Consider the following 15,988-nt stretch of genomic DNA (forward strand, 5'->3'; position numbering starts at 1 on the left):
AAGATTCTAGTAGGAGGGAAACCTGGGCATGTGCCTGCCAGGTGGTGCAGGGCTGAGGCAGAGCCCGAGCACAGGAATCGTCTACGACCCAGTGGTCGGCAAACCGCGGCCGCGAGCCACATGTGGCTCTTTGGCCCCTTCAGTGTGGCTCTTCCACAAAATACCGACTTCTGTGCATGGGCCACGAAGTTTCAATTGCACTGTACGTGCACACCCGCACGTGGTATTTTGTGGACGAGCCACACTGAAGGGGCCAAAGAGCCGCATGTGGCTCGCGAGCCGTGGTTTGCCGACCATGGGTCAGTGGTTCTCCGAGCACAGACCCTGACCAGAGGCAGCAGCCGGGAGACGTGCCAACGCCCAGGCCCCAGCAGAGATCTGTTCAATCAGAAACTCGGTCTCACGTCCTACAGTGTCCTGATGCTCAGTAAAGTCTGAGGGCACAGGTCTCGCTGAGAGACGGTGGCTGCGCTGGGGCCCTGGCAGAGGGTATGGTGAGGGAGGGCTCTCGGGCCGTCGGGAGGCAGAATGGAGAGGCCTTGGTGATTGGGTGTGGAGGGTGTGGGCTACGCTGAGTCCAGGATGGCTCCTAGGTTTGGCTTGGGTGACTTCAGTTCTCAAATCAGCAGGCCCTCTGGTCCTGTTGCCCCCACCCTCCTGCTGGGGTCTCCATGCTTGTCTTGCATGCCTCCAGTGACCACCTGCTCAGCTCCCAGCCCGTCCGTGGTAGTCAGGGTGGTTGCCACAGCAGTTGACATCAGCCGTCTGGTCCCCGAGGAGCCTGTCACCCTCCCGCCTGCCTGCAGTGCCTCCATTACCGCTTCTTCGAGGAGTGGAGAGGAGGCATTTGGGGACTCCCACCCTCATCCACCCCCCATTTTGAGGACTGGGTGGAGCTGGGAGGGCCCAGCGGCCGAGAGGGGAGAGAAGGAGGGGAGGGAGGAAGGGTAGGCGGGGCCCCTCCTTGGTGGCCTCTTGCCTGGTGGGCAGGGAGGCCCCAGGCCATTCGGCTCCTGGACAGCAGCAGAGGCAGCAGCAGCGCCGGGGCCATGGCAGAGGACGGGCCGAAGCAGCCGCAGATCAGCATGCCACTGGTCCAGGACGAGGCCCTGACCAAGCAGATGCGGCTGCGCGTGGAGAGCCTGAAGCAGCGCGGGGAGAAGCGCCAGGACGGGGAGAAGCTGCTGCGGCCGGCGGAGTTCGTGTACCGTCTCGACTTCATCCAGCAGCAGAAGCTGCAGTTTGAGCGCTGGGATGTTCTGCTGGACAAGCCGGGCAAGGTCACCATCACGGGCACCTCCCAGAACTGGACGCCCGACCTCACCAACCTCATGACGCGCCAGCTGCTGGAACCTGCGGCCATCTTCTGGCGCATGGAAGGCTCGGATGCCGTGGATTGGAACGAGGCCGACGCCCTGGAGTTCGGGGAGCGCCTGTCGGAACTGGCCAAGATCCGCAAGGCCATGTACTTCCTCATCACCTTCGGCGAGGGCATGGAGCCCGCCAACCTCAAGGCCTCCGTGGTCTTTAACCAGCTCTGAGGCAGCTGCCCACTGCTGCCCCCTGCTCTTGCCCATCTGCCCTGCCCCCTGCTCCCGCCCCCAGGTGTGTATTTGGGGACCTGTTTCTAGTTGCTGTCCTGTGCTCAGCGTGGCCAGGACCCCCAGGCCTGTGTCCTCCCTCCTCTCCGCTCCTAGTGCGGGCGCTCCTGCTCAGGGAGGAAGATGCGAAGGCTCTGTAGTCTAGAAGCTGAACTCGCTGCCACTGCTTGTGCTGTAGACCCGGAGGCCAGGCCAGGGCTAGTGCAGGAGGATGGAGTGTCCGTGGGCACCTGCCTTCTCTGTGCCTCACTGTCGGGAGAGAGACCGAGAGAGACCGAGGGAGACACACAGACACAGACAGGGATCTGAAGAACCAGCCATCGGCTTCCTCTGCAGACGGGGCGACGGAGACGGAGACGGCAGAGCAGCTCCTCGGGAATCCAGCCAACAGGCATTTGCTGCCCGTCCGGCCACATCCAGGCAGGTGCTGCCCCTGGCCTGGGCCTGGTGTGAGCGCCTCGGGGGCCCTCGGGACGTTTGGGCAGTGAGGACTGGTTGGCACACTGGAGGCTATTCGGACCAACCTTCTTGCTCTTCTGAGAATGACTGCAGGAGGGAGCGTGAAGGGGAGCATAAAAGTCATGCAGAGATGACCTATCTGTACATGTGCATATACGCTGAGAGAGAGAGAGCACGCTGCCTTCACATGGATATATTCTAGAGTCTCTGCCTGCCCTGTGGCCAGACCGGACCTGAGATGATCTATGATAGGACTGCCCAGCTGGCTCACGCCTGGCCCGTAGCAGGGGCTTGGTCAGCATGACCTTAGGGAGCGGGGCTTCCTGAGCTGGGAGGCTCTGAGGTTCATACTGTGAAGGGGGAAAGTGTAGTATAGGGGTTTCCCTCTGCCCGGGGGAGCTGGGTGGGAGGGGTCCAGAGCCCGGGAGCTGGGACGGTAGGTTCTAGGGCCTTGGATGTCCCCATTGGGACGTCAGCTTCCCAGCTCACTGGCCAGAGGAGGTGAGTGTGCCGCCTGTGTGCCATCTCTGGCATCTGTGGTGGAGCTGAGGGGTGGGGGCGGCCTGCCAGGGCAGTTGTGATGGCCAATGGTGGAAGCAGGCTGCAGGGGGCTGCGTGCTGTGATGGGAGGACACCGGCCTCAGGGGTCACTGGGCACAGTCCACCCACCAAACAGGGAACACAAGACACTGTTATCAGCAGACTCAGTTCTGCTCCCCAAGCCTCACGCCCCTGCACAGGCCCAACGAGCCCCCTTTGAAGGAGGGGCCTGGCCCGCCTGGCATCAGCTGAGGGCACCTCAGGAAGTGCCCCCAACACCCTGCCGCAGGCCAGTCCCGGCTTTTGTCAGGGAGGTGCCCTGTCAGGGACATGCAGTGACATTTCCCTCACAATGCAGAGCCCTCAGGGGGCAGCAGGTCCTGGGAACAGATGCACTGAGAGGTGGAGGTCAGAGCCCTCCCCACTGGCCACGGACAGCTCGCCCGCGGGCCCCCACTTTGGAGGTGTGGGTGGAAGTCTGGATTCCTCAGGTGGGAGACTGGCTGTGGTGTGGGCTACGGTCCTTTGTAACGCGGCTCTGGCCTGTCCGGGATGTGCTTAATGTCCTGGCATTGCCTGCTTTGCTTCCCCACTGACTATTGGGGGAGGCCAGGCCCCTGGGGCTGGCCCTGCCCCCTGCCTCTTTGCTTGCCTTCTCCCTGCAGCTCTGGGACCCTCTTTGGCAGACAAACCGCCTGTACCCCCACCCTGCCCTGTGCATGACCCAATAAAGCCAGTGAGCCCCGGCCTCCGTGGTGTGCAGTCTCTCGCCGTGAGCCAGCCTCCCCTCAGGAGCTCTGCCTTAGCCCCGTCCCCTCACAGCCCAGAGCACCCCTCCCCAGGCCTCTCCCACACTCCCAACGCCCCTCCTGCTGCTTCCTGGGGTGAGGCCCAGTGTGGTCAGGTGACTGGCCCATGGTCAGGCAGCAGGAAGGAGTTTAGAACAAGGTCTCCTGACACCCGCCCGGGAACCAGTGCCCCTGACGGCATTTTCTCCAGTGGCCCCAGACCAGCCTCTGTGTGGGGCCTGCAGAGCCGGGCTGAGGCCATGAGGAGGCACCTTATGGTTCAGGAGGTGGGGCCCCAGGGGATGGGTGGGATGCACCAGGCTGTGCTCAACCTCGCAGGCGGGCTGGGTGGTGCAGATGGGACAGGAGCGTAGCTAGGGGGTGGGGTTAGGCCTGGGCCCAGGTTTCACGCGACCTCCTCACCAATTTGCTGCCTGTCCTCAGCCATCTCCCAGCCTCGGCCTCTCTGGAGGGGGCAACTGCTCCTGTGAAGTCCTTTCCGCCCTGCCCGCTGACCAGATAAGACGGATATTTCACATCCCCGTGTCCCATCTGAGCCTTCCTCGGCGCTCTGGCCCTTGCCATCTCTAGCTCACTCCGTTTGGGGGCAGAGACAGAGGCCTAAAGGAGGAAGCAAAGGGCGGGGACCGGGCTCTGGGTCTGTGGCCTCTGACTCCATGACATGCCCCCTGGGATGAGCAGAGGCGATGCCTCCACCTACCCGAGAGCCTGGTCTCGGGCGAGGCTAGTTCCTTCCCAGGGGCCACGGTCAGACCCTGTTCAGAGCCCACACCGGGGGTTTTGCTTGTGAACAACCCCCTGCTTCGAAAGGCTCCCCCCAGCCAGGTTTCACATGCCTGTTGTCCACCCAGAGCCTCTGCAGAGCTCAGGCACACACCTGCGGGAGTCCAGGTCAGCCCTGCCCAGCAGGATTTGAGCCCAGCCACTTGGGTCGAGGTGGGAGTCCACTGGGACAATCCTGGGAGCATCCAAGGGCCGGGGACACCAGGGGGCGCTGTGGTGCACCCATTAGTGGGGCCCAGAGGTCTCTGAGTGATTCTGCAGCAAGTGCTGGTTCATGGGGTCGCCTGGGTGTGAGGGGGGCTCCAAATCCCACACAGTTTTTACCTCGCTGCCTGGTGAGGCCAACTGAGTGCCTCGACCTCTCAGGCCTCCCTTTTCCCATCTGCACAGGGGGCTCTGGGGAGGCTTGCTTTTCTCCTTTGTGGGGGAGGTTGCCTGGGTCACCTCGGCTCCCTCCCACCCCGAGGTCTGTGAATTGTGTGCATGCACCACACTCCCTACACCAACAGGGATGACCTCCCTGCGTGCACAGCCATCCACAGTCTGTGCAGCACCTCCCAGGCCATGATCCGCCTTAGTCCCCACAGCAGTCCCTGAGGGAGGGCAGGTAGGTGCGGGCACCAGAAAGGCGGTCCAGTCCAGACTCAGGTCCCTGCCGGGCAGCGCAGCTGGTGCTTGTCCCCGTGTGTCCCGGTCACCGTCAGCCGGGCCCTCGCAGAGGCCTGGGGATTGCCCCATCAGGAAGACACAGCCGGCTGTGGAGCTGGGCCAGGCCCTGCCCGGGTGCTGGGATCCTGGCAGGAGTGAGACACATCCTGCCCTCCAGGAGCTCCCCTCAGGGGGCAGGGAAGGAGGAGGAGCTGCCGGTGGTGCCCAAGGGGGTGTGAGGTCAGGAGGCCCCTGCAGGGTGCGGCTCAGCTATCCCCGAGGGACAGGGAGCGGGGCGGATGCCTGCAGGGAGCCACACATGCATAGCTGAGGTGGCTAATGCCTCACAGGGTGTGGGTTCTGTGGGGCCCCAGGGAGGCAGTGTGCAGGGGTGAGGTTGAGAGCACAGCACAGCCGCCCCTCACAGGCTTTGAATGCGGGGCCAGGGAGCTGGTGCCCCTGGTGATGGGGCATTTCAGCCGTAGACAGCCAAGAAGAGAGAGGCAGCCTAATGAGCTGCCCATACCCATCCCTTCATTTCAATAATTGTCAACTCACGGCCCATCTCTTTTCCTCTGCCCCCCTCCCTCCAGGAGACATCTGTATGTATAAAAGCCTAAGCAACCGTTATGACCATACGACTGGCCAGTAGCTATGACATGCACTGACCATCAGGGGGCACACACTCAACACAGGAGCTGCCCCCGGGTGGTCAGTGAGCTCCCACAGCCAGCCAACCTCCCTCGGTCTCTACCCCTGGCTGCCCCATCAGTCCAATTGGCCCCAATCGGCAGCCAGGCCAAGGGACCCACCCGGGCACGAATTTGTGCACCGGGCCTCTAGTATCATTATATTTCTGGAGGCATTTCTGAATGTTAACGACTTGTTTCAAATAAAACAAAGAACCCTCACAGTAATAAATAGCACAACTAAATTTTACACTAACTTTTTAATATCATCAAATATCCAGGAAATCTTCTGATGTACAATCTGTGCCATAAACGCGTGTGTTACAGTTTGTTTGTTCGAATGAGATCCAGGTCCGCCACTGCACCTGGCTGCTCCCACTTCACCTTTCAGTGTTTTCCTTGCCGTCTATTTCCCTCGCAGCCGCCGTCCTGTGCAGTTTCCCACGGCAGCAGGGCCCCCTTGGCTGCAATTTTGCTTTCTGCCGTTTCAGTTACCCATGCTCAACCGTGGTCCGAAAATATTAAAAGGAAAATTCCAGAAATAAACAGTTCACAAGTTTTAAATTGAACGTTGTTCTGAGTAGTGTGGTGAGCTCTTGTGCTGTCCCCTCCCTCCCGCCGGGATGTGAGTCATCCCGTTGTCCCGTGTATCCTCTTGGGGTAAGTGGCATGTCTGTTAGTCGCTTAGTGGCTGTCTCGGTTATCAGGTCAACTGTCCCAGCATCAAAGTGCTTGTCTCTTAACGGTGCCTAATGTATAAGTTGAGCTTTATCGTAGGTGTGCATGTATAGGAAAAAATGATACAGGAAAAATAGAATTTACAGTTACTAAGTATAAACTTTTCCTAAATTAATATCTCACTCTGCCTGATTTATAACTTTAGCTTTATCGTAGGTCTGTGTGCACAGGAAAAAACAGAATAGATAGGGTTTGGTACTAGCTGCGGCGTTAGACATCCACCGGGGTCTTGGAATGCTCCCTGCGGGGAGGCTAAGGCGGGGAGGGGCTCCTCTATCAGGATTTGCTGGCTTTGTTTTCATGGCTCAGTCAGGTGCAGACTCAAATTCTCTTTGGCACAACTGCTTCACAGGCGATGGTCACTCAGGAGGCGCGTCGTGTCTGGTCATCTCTCTGTTCTGTGATGCTAGAAGCCATGATTTCATAAATCCAGTGGTTGCAAAATAGTGGGCGTCTAAAACTCTCATGTCTCTCTCATTTCTTAGCTGGAATCCATCCCCAGATATAAAGCTCCCTTCGTGTGCTATTGGTCCCCCCGTGGGACAGTTTGTGCGCAAAAGGCAGCACAAACCTCCCATTCTTTCCCTGAATGTTCCAGGCTCAAAAGCACGAGCTGATTCCCTGCCATCCTCCGACAGTGACTAATAGTTTGTGTTTCATCATGAGCTCATGGCTGTGAATGTATTTGACGTGTTTTCATCCATCGAAGTTGTTATCCTTATTGCTGCTCGGATTGGCCGGCCGTTGGAGCCTCTTCAAGGTCCCGAATCCTTTGATGTGACTCCAGGGGCTTTGGTTTCTCCCTTGGTTTCGGGCTTGATCTGATGTTGTTAGGAAGGGAGTGGAGTTTGTGTGCCTGTGAGGTGCTCCTCCCCGGACAGTCTTATCCCCCTGGCTTGGCACCCCAGCAGACAGTGGGGGGCGTGGGGGAGGCTGGAAAGCTGGCCTGGGGCCCACCCCTGCCTGATCCAATGGCTGTGATGCCGAAGGGGAAGGAGGCCCAAGGGATCTCTCACTCCAGGTCTCTAGGCCCTGGAGCCTTATTAGAGCTTCTTGAGCCGCAGAGGGCTCAGAGCCAAGCCCTGGCTTTGGCTAATGATCCTCCCGCTGCCCCAGCAGGCCCTCCTGGTGCCCTGTGAGGGCTCCTCTTCCTCCCTCCTCAGCCCCCCTCCCCGTCTCCCCGCTTCGTGTCCCCTCCCTCATTCCCATGTAGTACAGGGCTTTCAGAGCGGGGAGGAGCTGAGCAGCCTGTAGTGGCCACGCCAGTGTTCTCAGCCCTGGACTCCCCGTCGCTCTGTGCCCTTGGGCAGCTCCTTGCTCCTCGGTGGGTCTCAGTCTTCCCGCCTGTGTAGTGGGGATGGCACCCCACCCTGCATGTGCCCTATTTTGTGCACAACTTTCTGTCCTGAGAGTAAAGCAGGAGAGAGTGCTGGGGGTCAGTCTGGAGCTTTTACTTAGAAAGGGCACAGAGGGCTCGGAGGGGAGGAAGGAGGCAGGAGGGATTGGCCCAGCCAGTCTCAGGCCCCCGCTGGGTTCCAGACGCTGCGCCAGGCTCCGGAGCCCTGAGTGTGAGTCCTGCCTCCCTTGCTGTGCCCCTGGGCGGCTCTGCCAGCAGTGTCTGTACACTGTCCCAGAAGACCGCAGCGAGGGTCAGGGTGATGGAGTAAACAGCGGCCCTGCGCCTGGCACCGCAGTCCTGGCACCTCCCGGGCTCCTTCACGACCGCGATGCCTCTCACTGTGCGTAGCGTTTTCATTTTCTTGGTCTTGAATGTCCCACTAGGGAGCATGTCTCTTTCCCAACATCCCTGCTGATGGTATGAGGCGTATAAACAAAAACATCTTTAATGAGCGTGGGGGCTGGGGAATGGCTTCTGGCTGAAGTCTCTGTGCTCAGGCCCGCCCGGGCCCAGGGGTTTACAGTCTCCTGAGGCGTGTCTGGCTCCCCAGCCTGGATGCCTGCGTGTCCACCCCGATCCTGGGAGTGGTTTCCTTCTAGAAGGAGCTGCACATGGTCCCGATGGTGCTCGGCCCCTCTGGTCTCCTGGTTAGCAGGGCCAGCAGGTCCCCCTGGCTCAGCAGGATAAAGGGTTTTCCCTTTCCCGCCCACCTCCTGATGCCCATGTTGCCACTGTTTGTCCTTGTCTGTGAGGGGACATTCACTGCCAGTTCTCAGGACACGTTCTCAGAAGCTGCTGCTGCCGCCCCCCAGGCCGGGCCCTGCACCCCTTCTCTCCAAGGCCCGAACGCACCCTGTGTGCCTGCTCTCCCACCAGACTGGGAGCTTCCTGCGGGCAGGGCCATGTCTGATTCATCTGGGTCCTCGGTGGCAGCATGGGGCCCGGCGAAGAGCAGTCCTCCCTGGTGAAGAATACGTATATTTTCTAGCTGTGTGACCCTGGACAAGTACTTGCCCTCTCTGAGGCTTGATTTTTTTTTCATCTGTAAAGTAGGGATGAATAATTGTAATCTACCCACGGGGGTTATTGTGGGAATGAAACTGACATGACTCATGGCACTCAAAGGCTTGCTGCCTGACATTTCCAAGATGCTCCATAATAAGAATTGTTATTAGAGTCCCGTGTAATGCCCGTGAATTTGTTCATTCAGGCAACACATGTTTACCAAGCACCCTCTCTGGACCAGGCTCTGGGCTAGGTGCTGGGGGACAGCAGTGACCAAAGACTGGTGTGTCCCTGCCTTCGGAGAGCTGACGTTCCAGGGACGGTATCAGACCTGTTCATGCCATCACATACGTGTTTAATGATAATGGGAATAAGTAGATCAGAGGAGAAGTACCAGAAGCCATGACACTGATGGACAGGGGTCCTGGCCCAGTCTGAAGGGTCTAGGAGGGCTTCATGGAGGAGGAGGGTGGACCCTAAAGGACAAGTGAGAGTCAGCTGGAGAAGAACAGAGAATGAGCCTGGAGCAGGGAGCAGGGTGGGGGTGGGGGTCGGGTCAGAAACCAGCCTGGGAGGTGGTGCAGGGGGTGGAGCACCTTAGGTGTTTTTCTAGGAATGTGGTGATCAGAAAGCTCACTCCGCTGCTGTGTGGGGTGCAGGCAGACGTGGCTGCTGATGCTGTTAGTGTCCCGGGCGGGCGAGGAGATGGGAGACTGGGCCAGGGGGTGCTGGGGGGAGGACAGGAGGAGACGGGTTTTAGCAGAACGGAGGAGCTAGGATTGGCCTGATTGAGTGGACAGGGGGAGGAGGCCAGTGTGGTTGCCAACTCCTGTCTCAGGCTGGGGGCGGGGGAGAGGGTGGGGGTGTGGCGTTCACCAGGTAGGGACTGGGGTGGATAGATGCTTGGGGGGGTGGTGGGGGGGAGCAGGGAGAAGCAGATGGAGGCACGAGGACGGGAGGGGAAGCTCATAGGATCTTAGAATGACAGCTGGAAGGAGACTAAGGGAGCCTCCAACCACTGCAGAGAAAGGGAAGGATTTGCCCAAGTCCCACATTGTTCATGGCAGAATGGGCCTCGAACCCAGTATTCCTTTCCCTCTGGAAGCATGCCCCCCATTTCCTCAGGAAGCCAGATGTGACCTCAGTGTGTCCCCGTCGTGTCTCCCCCTCCAGGTCATCCCAGACTGGAAGGAGCAGGAGTGGGACCCCGAGAAGCCTGATGCCTACGCGGGCATCTTCCACTTCCATTTCTGGCGCTTTGGGGAGTGGGTGGATGTGGTCATCGACGACCGGCTGCCCACCGTCAACAACCAGCTCATCTACTGCCACTCCAACTCCCCAAACGAGTTCTGGTGTGCCCTGGTGGAGAAGGCCTATGCCAAGTAGGTGCCGGCAGGGGCAGGAGGGCAGGTGGCCAGGCCGGGGTGGCACTGCTGCTGGGCTCCACATGGGTTCCTTTAGCCAGGGCTCCCGGCACAGAGAGGGCAGGGGCTGGTGCAAAGTCACACAGCATGCTCAGAGCCAGGCACCCAGGGCACGGCCCGCTGAGCCTATGCTGGTGAGGTGGAGGCCTGGACTGAAGGCCCTCTGGGTACCGGGTTGTCAAGTCCCCACAACCAGCCCACATCGGGAGGAATAGTTACTCCCACTTACACCAGAGAAGACGGAGGTCCAGGACGGTTTCCTGCCAGTGGCCGGGGCGGAGCCAGCACCCACATTCTGGTCGGTGCTTCTTCCCCTAAGATCCTCCCTGGAGGCCTTGTTGGGGGTGTGGTCTCTGAGTCTGGGCCGGCGGTGGAACCTTCCCTGCTCACCGGCCTCCCTCTTGTCCATCCATCCTTCTACCTGACTGACTGTCCATCCATTCTTCCTGTCTTTGCTGCCCACCTCCTCCTGCTCTGTGCCAGACCCTGGGTCCCCCAACCCGGGCATGAGCAAGGGTTTGCTAAGCTGCTGGCGTATAGTGACCTGCCCAGGCCTCTGCAGGACAATGGCAGGCCTGGGGCAGGAGGGCCACCGCTGTGTCCTAGCACCTGGTAGGACGCATATAGTAGATGCTCAATCGTTTTTAAATGAATGCACTGAAACATCATTGGAACCCGGCTGCACTGTTTTTTCAAATAGCATTTCCCGGCCACAGGAGCTCTTCGTAGTCTTTTGTTCAGTGGCTGCTGACTGCTCCAGAGTAGAGGTGCAGCATTAGTTTTTAAAACCAAATCCCTGTTGCCCTGACTGGTTTGGCTCAGTGGATAGAGCATCGGCCTGCGGACCGAAGGTTCCTGGGTTCGATTCCAGTCAAGGGCGATGTTTCTAACTCTCTATCACTCTCCCTTCCTTGCTGTAAAAAACCAATAAAATATATTTTAAAAAGAACCCACAAACTAAATCCCTGTTGTTAGACCATTTGGGTGACCTCTCGTTTTACATTATTACAGATAATGTTACTCATCCAGATCGATGTGTCAAAAGACACATGAGCTCTTAACGCTTTTGAAAAGAACTGATAGACTTCTGGGCAGCTAATTTCTGAAGAGGGGCTGCTAAGTCGAAGGGGCACTGGAGTGAGAAGGTGGTGTGGCTCAGTGGGACACATGTTGGCGCTGCTGTGGCTGCTGTGTGACCGGAGCAGTTTGCTTGACCTCTCTGAGTCTCAGACTCTCCCCCGTAGTGTGAAGGGCTTAGAGTGGCTGGGGAGCCTGAGCTGGGAATTCTTTCCACGTTGCCCCCCAGGCTGGCGGGCTGTTACCAGGCCCTGGATGGAGGCAACACGGCGGATGCGCTGGTAGACTTCACAGGTGGCGTTTCTGAGCCCATCGACCTCACCGAGGGTGACTTTGCCAATGATGAAGCCAAGAGGAATGCACTCTTTGAGCGCATGCTGAAGGTGCACAGCCGGGGAGGCCTCATCAGTGCCTCCATCAAGGTAAGAACACTGAGCTGGACCCCAGAGGGGGCCCCTCCCCGTTATCAACTCTAATCAGGTGGGAGGTGGCTGTGGTGTCCCAGGCAGAGCCCCTGCCCAGGTTGGTTTATAAATCCAGACCCTCAGCCCCATGGGGGAAGGGAGCAGTTGGCAGGTGCAAGCCCCTCCCCGGTGCTGGGCAGCCCAAGCCGCCTGCCCCCGCCCACTCCGCTCTGAAATGCCTCGCCCACACTGTTTGACTAGCACCCTCTTTCCTGGCCCTCTCAGATTGGGGCGAATGGTGTCTATACATGTGAGGTCCCTCAGTCAGAATCTGGGGCATCACGAACTATGAGGTGACTGGGAGAGGGGAGGGAGCCAGCTGCCTGCTGGCACAGGCCTGGGCGCGTCGTCTCATTCCCTTGACTGCTCGTGCTTCCTTGGGAAGGCTGGGACTCAGTAAAGGCAGAATTTGAGTCCAGGTTTGGCTGACCCAGGGGCGTGGGGGCTGCCATTCTCTCCCTGTTCTGTGGGGGGCGCTGGACCCCTGGCTCCACCTGCAGCCTGACAGGGCCCTGCCTCCCTGAGCCACCTCACCCTCATCCTGCATCCACACTTCCGCAGGCGGTGACGGCGGCAGACATGGAGGTCCGCCTGGCCTGCGGCCTGGTGAAAGGCCACGCCTATGCCATCACCGACGTGCGCAAGGTGCGCCTGGGCCACGGGCTGCTGGCCTTTTTCAAGTCTGAGAAGCTGGACATGATCCGCCTGCGCAACCCCTGGGGCGAGCGAGAGTGGAACGGGCCGTGGAGCGACACGTGAGGCCCGGGGCGGACCACGGGCGGACCACGGGCGGTGGTCGGGTGGCTTGGTGTGAGGGCTTGGGTGAGGACAGGTGGGCTTCCTGGAGGAGGCTGGCCCAGGACTGGGTCTTGAAGGATCTGGGAGTTAGATGGCCTTAGGAGACTACTTCAGAGTGGGCACCTGGGGTGGATTCAGCATGCGCAAAGGCCTGGGGGTGGGGACGTAGAGACCAATCTGGCCAGTGAGGGGGGAGGAAAGCAGGGAGGGAGGCCACCGGGGGTGAGGGTAGGAGTGACCGCTCTGTGCTGGGTGAACAGAGACCAGGCCCCCAGTAAAGGAGCCCCTCCACTGAGGGTCTTGCCCCCCTGCTCCCCCAGCCTGCAGCTCTGCTCCCTGACCTTCAGGCCCGGCCCACGGTTACCTGTGGAAGTGGGCAGACAGGCGTCTTAGAGGAGGGCTGGGCACACCTAAGGTGCCCACCCACACCCACCCTGATGGAGGCCTGGTGCACACATCCCTCGTCCTCCTTGCCCTTGCCGGGGGGCCCTGGTGGGGTCCCTCCCCTTACCCTCTCCTGTTCCCTTCCCCTGTGCTCTCACCCCAGCTCAGAGGAGTGGCGGAAGGTGAGCAAGAGCGAGCGGGAGAAGATGGGTGTGACTGTGCAGGATGATGGCGAGTTCTGGTGAGTGTGCTCTTGCCCCGGTGGAGGTCCGGGGTTGAGGGAGGACCTCCTGTGTGCTGGGCAGGGATCCGAGGGAGGTGGGAGCCGGGGCTGTAGCAAATGCCACACCCTCCACCTGCCCTGCGGCCTTGGACAAGTCACGCTGTCCCTCTGGGCCGGTTTCCTGCTCTGTAAGGTGACTTGGGCAGCCCCGTCATCTCCTCAGTGCCCTCCGCCACCTCAGGGCCCCTAGGCTGCTGGGGCACCAGGCGGAGGCCCTCAGCAACTCGGCCAGGAGGCCAGGAGGTGGGGGACCGGCCAGAGGGCAGGGGCACGCTGGCAGCCAGCTTGCCCAGAGCGGATAGGGAAGAAGGGAGGCCTCACAGTGAGGGGGCTGCCTCCTAAGCTGAGACTCTGCGAGCAGAGGAGCCGTTGTTGGTCAGGGAGAGAGACCCGTCCCAGAGGCAAGAGTGCACTTAGATTTTTAAGAGTAAGTTTAGGGAGGCACGGGGTGGGGGAGGGCTGGGAGATGGCTGCAGCATCGCTTAGAGCAGTGATGGCGAGCCTTCTGAGCTCGGCGTGTCAGCATTTTGAAAAACCCTAATTTAACTCTGGTGCCGTGTCACATATAGAAATTTTTTGATATTTGCAACCATGGTAAAACAAAGACTTAAATTTTTGAAATTTATTTTATATATTTAAATGCCATTTAACAAAGAAAAATCAAACAAAAAAAATGAGTTCGCGTGTCAGAGGTGTGTCATAGGTTCGCCATCACTGGCCTAGAGGCTGCCCACATGCCCACTCAGTGTTGGCTCCCACTGAGTGAAAGACCAGGAGCTGGGCACCAAGGCAGCCCCTGCCCAGAACCACTTTCTTAAGAATCAGAGTGGAAGAAAAAAATGAGCATCCTGCACCACTCATCCTGCATCCACTCATCTGGCATCCACCCATCCTGCATCCACTCATCCTGCACCCACCCATCCTGCATCCACTTATCAAGCATCCACTCATCCTGCATCCACTCAGCCTCCATCCACCATCCTCCATCCACTCATCCTGCATCCACTCATCCTCCATCCACCATCCTGCATCCACCCATCCTCCATCCACTCATCCTGCACCCACCCATCCTGCATCCACTCATCCTGCATCCACTATCCTGCATCCACTCTTCCTGCATCCACTCATCCTGCATCCACTCAGCCTCCATCCACCATCCTGCATCCACCCATCCTCCATCCACTCACACTGCATCCACTCATCCTGCATCCACTTATCCAGCATCCACTCATCCTGAATCCACTTATCCAGCATCCACTCATTCTGCATTCACTCATCCTGCATCCACTCATCGTGCATCCACTCATCCTGCATCCACCATCCTGCATCCACTCATCCTGCATTGAATCACCCTGCATCCACCCAGCCTGCATCCACCATCCTGCATCCACCCATCCTCCATCCACCATCCTGCATCCATCCATCCTCCATCCACCATCCTGCATCCACCCATCCTCCATCCACCATCCTGCATCCATCCATCCTCCACCCACCCATCCTGCACTCACTCACCTCTGCATCCCTCAGCCTGTATTTAGTCCTGACTGTGTGCCAGACTCAGCGTCCTCTTCACAGGACCTTTGACTCAGAGACTCAGCCCCTTCCTGGAGGAGACCTGGGCAGCCTGTGTGTAGTGGAAGCTGTGAGGCCCCCGGCCGGCCCAGACGCAGATGGGATGACCGTGGAACCCCAGTGAGGACCCCTCCTGCTGGTGTCAGGGAGCCCCAGCAGGAGGCCCCCAGGTCCCTGGTCTGAGCGCCTATGGATGAGATCCACTGCGCCCAGTCTGGCTCAGGGCTCGGTTGAGTTAAAACACAGTAATAGAACTCCTCATTAGTGTACGGGGTTTCTTTCTAAGGACTTTCTCATACGTGTTCACATGTGGTGCCTACCTGTGCATGTTCTCATATGTGCCTGCTTGAAGCTGATGGGCACTTCCCCTCCTGCACCCAGGCTCCTGGAGGTGTGTGCAGCACCCCGTGACCATGGCAACGTCCTGGCCACAGCAGCACACTTACCAAGGGGTTCCTGCCGCCAGTTTATTCAGGTTCAGGCCCCACAACAGCCGTGGAAGATAATGGATGGGAACATGCATTATGAACTGTCCACATTAGCGATTGATCCTATTAATAACTGTAACGGCCAGCCTTTGCAATGGCCTCTGTCTGCCAGGAGTCGTACAACGTGCTTTTGTTGCCTTAGTTGATTCCTACACTAGCTCTGTGGGTGGCAGCCTTTGTTTGATCCAGTCCCAAGTTACAAATTGGGAAACTGAGGCCAGAACAGACGTGCAGGGTCTGTGTGACGCCACGTCCGTGCTCACTGTGGTGAGAGTCGCGGTGCCGAGCAGGCAGGGCGAGCAGAGGGGGGCCGGACGGGGACCTGCCTGACTCAGCCCCTCGCCGCGCCAGGATGACCTTCCAGGACGTGTGCCAATACTTCACCGACATCATCAAGTGCCGCCTGCTCAACACGTCCTACCTGAGCATCCACAAGACCTGGGAGGAGGCCCGGCTTCGCGGGGCCTGGACGCGGCACGAGGACCCGTGGCAGAACCGCAGTGGGGGCTGCATCAACCACAAGGACACCTTCTTCCAGAACCCGCAGGTGCGCAGCTGCCGGGGACGCCTGCATCCGCTCGGTAGTCCCTGCCCCCCCCCCCCCCCCCCCCCCCCCCCACCCCTGCCTCAGCACACCTATCCCTGCAGTGGGGGCGGGATGGCGTGTCTGGGTGGTCGTGTAGACCCCAACCTCGCAATCTGACCCACAGCTGGCAGAACCGAGGGAGAGGCTCTGAGGATGAGGGTCTTGTCCAGAGTTACAGGGACACGTAGAGGCTGAACCGGGGCTCAAACCCCTTATTTCCACACACACACGGGGGAGCTTG

General features: G+C 59.3%; 2 protein-coding genes across 2 annotated transcripts in view; both read left to right on the plus strand.

Moving 5' to 3' along the window:
• Window positions 1–15,988, plus strand: part of CAPN5 (calpain 5) — a 40,277-nt gene that overhangs the window by 15,580 nt on the left and 8,709 nt on the right. Inside the window, exons 3-7 of the mRNA XM_006763840.2 lie at window positions 9,845–10,053; window positions 11,402–11,594; window positions 12,198–12,391; window positions 12,982–13,059; window positions 15,513–15,708. Coding sequence (XP_006763903.1) covers window positions 9,845–10,053; window positions 11,402–11,594; window positions 12,198–12,391; window positions 12,982–13,059; window positions 15,513–15,708 — 870 coding nt within the window. The remainder of the gene's footprint in view (window positions 1–9,844; window positions 10,054–11,401; window positions 11,595–12,197; window positions 12,392–12,981; window positions 13,060–15,512; window positions 15,709–15,988) is intronic.
• Window positions 777–1,664, plus strand: OMP (olfactory marker protein). Its single transcript, XM_006763839.2, has one exon. It carries the CDS (start codon window positions 1,050–1,052, stop codon window positions 1,539–1,541), a length of 492 nt encoding a protein of 163 aa, XP_006763902.1. The 5' UTR covers window positions 777–1,049; the 3' UTR covers window positions 1,542–1,664.

Source organism: Myotis davidii, unplaced genomic scaffold, assembly GCF_000327345.1.
Source record: "Myotis davidii unplaced genomic scaffold, ASM32734v1 scaffold139, whole genome shotgun sequence".
In the NCBI taxonomy this organism is placed as follows: Eukaryota; Metazoa; Chordata; class Mammalia; order Chiroptera; family Vespertilionidae; genus Myotis; species Myotis davidii.

Excerpts from the sequence above, each read along its gene's own strand:
- OMP (XM_006763839.2), top strand. The coding sequence starts at position 1,050 with ATGGCAGAGGACGGGCCGAAGCAGCCGCAGATCAGCATGCCACTGGTC.